This window comes from Nestor notabilis, unplaced genomic scaffold (assembly GCF_000696875.1).
Source record: "Nestor notabilis isolate BGI_N333 unplaced genomic scaffold, ASM69687v1 scaffold31020, whole genome shotgun sequence".
NCBI lineage: Eukaryota > Metazoa > Chordata > Aves > Psittaciformes > Psittacidae > Nestor > Nestor notabilis.
The window spans coordinates 222-7986 of record NW_009912028.1 but is presented as its reverse complement, the minus strand read 5'-3'; the positions used below and the strand labels follow the sequence as shown (position 1 = coordinate 7986).

The 7765-nt window shown below is 35.6% G+C and overlaps 1 protein-coding gene across 1 annotated transcript; it reads right to left on the bottom strand.

Annotated features, from left to right (window-relative positions):
- Positions 1-203: 203 nt before the first annotated feature.
- On the bottom strand, positions 204-7017 carry ACTR8 (ARP8 actin-related protein 8 homolog (yeast); the record flags this gene model as incomplete). The annotated part of the gene is made up of 11 exons (XM_010017447.1): positions 204-453; positions 1256-1419; positions 1723-1987; positions 2392-2532; positions 3118-3213; positions 3752-3905; positions 4236-4368; positions 5073-5166; positions 5721-5894; positions 6535-6639; positions 6907-7017. Coding segments are annotated over 11 exons (1581 nt in total), but the record flags the coding sequence as incomplete, so codon positions are not given.
- Positions 7018-7765: the final 748 nt, after the last annotated feature.

Here is a 7765-nt window from a genome sequence, read left to right as displayed (position 1 = left end):
TCCCACATGGTGCAATTTTCATATGCATAACTTGTATAATACAAATATAGTAAATTTGGAGATGGCCGAGATACTCTCTACACAGACTTCAGTGCATACAATTCAAAAAAGGAAGGATAGCAATGCTGAAGTGATGTGCATTCAGTAAGATTTTTTGCATCACTTGGAAAAAATCTCAGTTGAAATTAATTTTAATAAAATACAAAAATATCTATCAGCAGAAGATCAATACATCTGCACTGGAAAAAGGGGGCATTTGGAGAAAGGAATCTTCAATTAGGCAGGTTCCACTGTAACCATATCCACTCATTACCATACAAATGCAGCTCGTTCTCGTAACATTCTGACACCAAACCGTTGCCATTCTCGCTGATATATCCACAGCTCCTGAGTTGTATCAAGACAGGCTAAAACAGCACCTCCTTTCCATGCTATTAAGCGGGGATCCATATCCTAAATTCAAAACACAGATTGTACACAATCACTGGTCTAATTTTGCATAGTTCTCCAAAGTTGCATAATAATTTTTCCAACTGTATTCACCTCTTAGGATCTTGGGGGAAGGGAAGGAAAAAAAGAAGTTTTTCAAAATTATTCAGGAAAAAATACTGAGATAAAAATTTGGAAAGAATAAAGATGTTTCAAGAAGTCACCTTTTAAGATGCCTTCTAGGCATGTCATGAACATCCTGCATTCAGCAATGGAGGCTCTGAAATAAAGTCAAGTTTTGATTTTACAAATTTGCCTGATTAATGTTAAGTGAAAATGGCTCTTTTAATGCCATACTTTCTTAATAATAATAATAATAAACCCTAATGCAATTTCTTGCTGAGCTTTCTTAACTTCAGAGACCAATACTAACTGTTTCTTTAAGAATATGGCTTTTAGTTAATTAAAACTGTAGTGGTCAATACTAGTAAAACTCTTGCTATACCTCTAACATCCTGCCTGTAAGTGGAGAGTACTGTGTGCTGAAAGCTCTCCTAAATCTCTTCAGATGTTCAACTAATCTGTGGTTTTGAAGGAACATAGAATCCTAGAATAGTTAGGGTTGGAAAGGACCTTAAGATCATCGTGTTCCAACCCTCCTGCCATGGGCAGGGACACCACACACTAGACCATGTCACCAAAGACTCTGTCCAACCTAGCCTTGAACACCTCCAGGGAAGAAAGAGCACGTTTGGGTTTGTTTAATCTTTCAAAGATTTCAATCAATCATAGTTTATTAACCATTTAGTTTTCAGTAGAAGTATACCTTAGGTCTTGTGATGACTTCAACATTTTCAACAACTCGTCTGAAGGAGGGTGGCATTTTGTTGAGAATTCGGTGTTGAAGAAACTCTTGAGCTTTATGAAACATGAGGCCTCCTCCCACTACTAAGATAGAACTGTACATCTTCTTTTTTGTATCATCAGATGCTGGAATGAATGGATATGAAGAAATATATCTGTTTTTTAAAGTTAAAATGGCCTGTATTTGTATTATAAAGAATTTAGTGCCAGTCAAACCAGATAGAAAATGTTTGCTTTTAAAATTCCCTGGAGATTCAAAATATCTAGCTCAAGAAATCTCAACAAAGATGCAAGTATAAGGAATAGTGTAGCTACTCTAGAAATGATAAAAACTTAGGGACGCACATCTTACTTCAGTGAAACCTAGGAGTTACCATGAATCCACACTGACATGCATGTTTTCCAGAATTGTACAAGTGGAATTCTTACCGCAGCAGTCAATACTATGAAGAATGGCTTTATCAAGGCCTAAGGCTTTGCCTTCAAACTGCGAAATAGCTGTTTTCCTGGACATGTGTGCCGTTATGGGTTCCTCTGAATCATTTCCAGATATCATACAATCGCTCTGCGAAGATCCTAGTTCCACTTCTTGTGGGTACACCCTCTCTGAGATGTCTGAGGCTTGGCCTCTCAAGTCACCTTCAAATGCACCAGGCTTTGACATAGATTTTCTATCAGCTGTAGCTTTTGAAGACTTAAAAAAGAGAAAACAAGGTAAACTATGAAAAATGCAGAGATATCTTCAGCAGGTAAGAGAACAATACAAAGACTTAACTAAATGCCACTGTATTTCCCTTCATCACAGAAAGGCTAAGCACTGCATTATTACCTTGCATAATTTTCATTTCAATTGCCACTGTCAAAGTAATGGTTTTATTTTGAACTCCATCAGATCTATCAATGCCATAATATGAAGCCCTCAGACTCTGAAAATACACAGTTCTAATTAAAAAGTTGTCTAGACATCCATAATTCCTTACTGTAAAGTTTATTCTTTCATGCTCTGATCCAGGTAACAAACTTTGGTTTCTAAGGTGAGCTGATTTTATTCCCCAATTAAATAATACTTAATGAAAAATAAAATGAGCATTCACACACCTGCTCCTGCTTACTTTGTGTGGCTACCAGATAATGTTCATCATGAGGATCCTCAGGGTCACCTTGTGACCTGTGTTGCAAAGTTGTCATTTTTTGTCCAACAATTCCAAAAGTTGCTGGATAAAACAGAGCCATTGGAGCCTGAAGGATGAGAGATTTGGCATGTGTTTACTCCACAGTTTTACTTTTTTTGGCATTTACTATAAAAAAAAAAAAACAAAAAAACCAAACAGAAAAGTCTTGTTCCATTTTTCTCACAGTTCAAAATTAAATACATTTTTTCCAAAGAGTTTTGTAAAAGGCTTAAGTGTCTTCAGCTTTGCGCAATTAAAAACAAAACAAACCCACAAACCAACAAATACACTTGTAGTTGTACACCAAGTACCTTGACAAATTCTGGCATTCTACAATGAAGAAGTACTCAAATGCAGTTTGTTACCAAATTAGAATATTCAATGGTGAGCTGAAAAACTCGCAAAATTAGAATTCCTTGCACTTGAAGGCTATATCATATTTAGTTGAAGCTACAACCATTCTAGCTAAAGCTAGAAAGGAAGTCTTGTGGAGTACCCACTAGTGCTCCATTAGGCCCCTTCATGCATATAGTAACTAATCTTAAAACTATCAACAAGTATATGTTAAGAGCAATCCATAAATCATGTGAGCTTAGTAGCACTGGACCCAAATGGTGAATATAATTCTTGTAATTGAAAAAAAAAAAATCACCTGTAATTTTTCATCCCCTAAACGGAACTGGTACAGTAAAGCTGGAGAATCCGGATGCCGAATTTGGAACTCATGATCTTGCAATCCAGAAATATCCTAAAATCAAAAACAATGTAAACAAAAATTTTAGCTTTGTGTCTTTTAGATACACATGATCTACTTAAACTGTAGGCACAACAAAGAGTAACAAAACTTTTCAGACTATGAATGTAATTTACCTATTTTTGAATTATTTTTAAAGTCTTTTTGCTGCAGCATGATCTGCTAAAACAGCTTTCTACATGCCTAAGCCTCTAAAACAAAGGTTTGTGCAGAAAGAAGAGAGAGGCCTTGCTGGCAGATCTTCCAAGTAACTGAAGTTGAACAACAGTGAATATGCAGCTACTATCAGCTTCTTTCAGTAATAAGGACAAAACCTCCAACCTTTCTAAGAGTTGGGATTCCTTTTAACTAGAAGAAAAATAAATTGAATTACAAATACTTCAAGTCTAAAGCTTTTCAGACTCTTGTCATTATATCGAGTAACACATTACTATTTATTCTCTTTATAAGCAATTACAGGCTCACCAAAAGCAGCATTCTGTAAAGGAAAGAAAAAAATTGCTTGGTGAATACACTATTTGCTCCTCCTCACCTGGTCTAGATGACAAAATGTCTCCTTTAGGTGCTGAAGCAGCAGGCAATCCAACTTATTAGTTAACTGACAATCTCTATATGGGAATCCTGCTCGTTGCATAAGCCAGTAAAAACACCTTGACACATCAGATCCTCCATATGCAAGGCACAGCCTAAAACACAGGGAAGAGAGAGGGTCTTCTATTTATTTGCTGAAATACTGGCCTTCTACAGTAGGATGCATAGGAATACCGGGAACATTTTAGACATGCTGTTATCATTACTTCCATATAGTTTGCAGAGCACAGTATCAGTTCTGCCCATTTTCTTCTTTTAAAGATGTTAGAATTCTTTAAGGTTCATATTGTAACATGATGACCCTCTTAGATGACTAAGAGTAAAAAAACCCTGTTATTTATAGAAAAAAATTCTCATTTTTAAACTCAAATCTTTGGTAAGCAAGAAAGTACATGCTTATGATTACTCTGCATATAAAAAGATACCTGGTGTTGCGATGGGAAACACCATCTTCTACGCAGCAAACGCTTGTCTTCTGATCTCCCACATCTACTATACAGGCACTGCCTAAACCACTTCCAAAGGTAGCACAGACCGACTCCTGGTGTACAACAATTCCTAGCAGTGTGAGAAAAAGTTATATCCAATTTCTGTGAAGTGCCAGAGCCATGTTGCTGACATTTAAAGGACATTTAAATCTCTTTTAAAATCTATTAATAGCCTGATTCTTCACTGAAAGTCTGTATATTTAGTGAAGATGGGAGTGGGCTTACAGATTTTTTTTTGTTGGGTAAGTCCTTAAAAGGCTTGAGAAAAGCTACAAGCGTTGTGGATGCCTGTATTCAAATGTTCTTATTTTGTGTAAGATTAGATACTGCTGTCGGACTTGGGGGTTTGTTTTGTTTTTTGGGGTTTTTTTAACTAGTATTGCATGGTCTTGGTTATCAGATGCACATGAAGCATTTTCCTAATTTTTTCTAATTTTAATCAAATATAATTTTATTAAAATGACTATCATTTGATTATCAAATGATATTATCAAATGATTTTATCATTTATTATCACCTGTGGCATTTCAGATATGTTCTTTAAGTAATTATAAAATAAGGTCTAATTTCACCCTCTGCTTTCCTTTAAACCCCCCGTCAGCCCCATAGAAGAGTACAATTAAAAGAGACAACAGTTAGGAGAAAAGCAAAATATGGAAGGTGCTAGTCCCAGTCAAACTGTGAGTGATGTGCAAAAATGTGCCTTAATGGGGAAAAAAAAAAATTAATCTTTATGGCATTAATCATTAAGTGTTTGCTTCTGTATGGTTTTACCTGAGAAGCCCATCTTCATTAGGATCATATTTACCAGTTCTTTCACGTGTTGTTTATTATAGATGTCTGGAATCAGTAAAATGCACCTGTAGTACTAAAGATAAGTAAATTATAGCCAGCTCTCAAATTAAGTTGCTCTTTACATTCTTGAATACCTACCGCTAAGGAAGAAAGCATAATACACAAATTATTAAAAGAACTGAAATTATGGAAAGAAGGGTTTTATTACTTTAAAAAATGAGTTCAAAGTAAGTACCAAGTTAAGAGCATATAGGCCACTAAAATGTTTAGAAGTACCTCAGATATGAGAACATACCTACTTTGCAAGGACAATAAATTATGCAAGTATTAGGCAACCATTCCTTGGTTGCCTTCTTTACGGTCAACACAAAATTAAAAACAAACAAAAAACCAACAAACAGACTAAGACTGAAATTTCCACAATGGAAAAATATAAATAAATTCTATTAATTTTTGTCTTAAAGACGTGGTCAAAATTCCAAATGAAGTCTTAGGAACCATGCTCATCAGCAGAAATAATTTATTTCTTAAGAAAACCACCAGTAAGAGGCTACCAATAACAACAGGTTGCTTCTCTGTTACAGCAACATTTGCAGAACTGGATATGTGAATGTGTTCACAGCTCACCTTTAGGTCTTTCAGCGGTATTTCCAGATATTTTTGTATTGCATGTGACCATATAACTTCAAGGTCTGCTAATATTGCAGTGAGGGAGCCACCAGGTCCTGGATGGAGATTCAACTGACCTCTTCTTATAGGCCAATGTATATTGTACGAATCTAGTGGATTAACATACAGTGCCTGAAAATAAGAGATGGTATTCTATGCATTGCTGCTCCCCAAATATTAGTATTAAATATTACACAAATATTTCAGAAGCAGATACAAGACATACAGCAGCACTCAGACAGATGAAACAGCAATACAGTGGATTTCTTTTTAACAGGGCCTGATTATAAGGCTCTAAATAAAAAAAGACATGATTTAAATCATTTGAATGTTCATATCCATAGCCATCTACTAAGCATAATGGTATATTTTTCCATTATCTGAAATTAGAAACTAAAATAATTTAAAGACTCTTTGAAGCTCACGAATATGTAATTACTCAGCAGTGATTTCATGTACCGATCCTTTAATCAATTTCTTGTCTTTTCTCTGAATTATACCAAATGGGCAAAGTTCTAGCCTAGTCACTGCAGAAACACTGATTTATGGCAGCAAAGGATCCAGGATACATGTCAGGCAAACAGGGGAAATAGTCTCATCTTGTTGAATGATAATAAATATCCTGTTAGTCCACAGTAAAGCTTCTCCTGTATTGCTTGACTGAATTTCTGCATCTTTCAGCACATACTAACTTAGAGCAAACTGCTACTGATTACACAGCTGCACTAAAATATAATACGGAGCCTCATTTCAGCAAGAAAATGAATCTTACCTCTTCTCCTACCAAAAATTCAGGATGATTTGATGTGTTTGTCCACTTGGCCCCAGAACTGTGATCTAAAATAGCTGGCCGCATCTGTCTGTTGTATGATCTGGCCTGAAATGTCATCAAAACAAATGCTGCCGACAAGTACTTTACCAGTAATTTTTTATGCATGAAAGGACAAAGAAACATCCCTCCCGAGCCCAGCCCTTGAAGAACCATTTTAGATCTTAATTTTCTCAGATCTTCAGAGTTAGGTCACACACTAGCACTATCCGAATTTGCTGTATAAAGGGTATCTATGCTTGTCCACTAAGACACAGCATCACACCAAAAGGCTTTATGAACGAACAAGTTAACAAAATGTTAAGAATGAGTTACCTGATCGGGTGACACTGGTATGCGCCTCGCGCCGTTTGACATCTTTTTGGACCATATTGCTTGGTCCACCATTTTAAGGCCATTTTGTCTCTGCTCAGTACTTTCAGGTTTCTAAGCAAAACCCACAGATATGCAGTGTAAGTACTTGCTTTCCAACTACATGTCTGTATACTGGTAACATTGAAGCTCTTTATTAAACAATGAAATCATTACTGTAGTCAATAGACAATAGAAAGGACAGAGGTTATACCATGCAAAATAAGCATATGTTTATTTTAAAGAAACTCTTTTTCATACTAGAGCTCCCAACACCTATTTTTCTAAGTCACATTGAATCTTTCAACTGATTTTAATGGCTGCTGGACTTTATCTGCAGAATATTGAGCTCAGGACATTATCTATTTAACTACCAAAATATTAAGTAGGAGCAAAAAAATGTTTAAATAGGTTTCAATTATTTGAAGATGAGGTTTAATTTTAGAGACATTGATTTGATTATTTATGGTTTTTTTTACAAATTCAAATCATGAGTAAGATCACATGTATTTTCTAAGCAGGTTGGTTGCTATGTTATCGAAGTTACAAACCAACTTGTCACCAGCACATTGAGAAACAGAGCTGTCCAATTCTACTTTCTACAGTTAGCATTCTATGAACAGAAATACTGTGTGTGATATGAGACTATGGAGCAGAGAAATCAATGTGGACAAACCCTCAATCTATCAATTTCTTAGATTTAGTTCATTATGAGCAAATAAAATGCAAACATAGACTGGTGCAAATCTATGGAAGGTGTTCCTGCCCATGGCCAGGGTTTGGAATTCGATTATCTTTAAGGTACCTTCCAACCTAAACCATT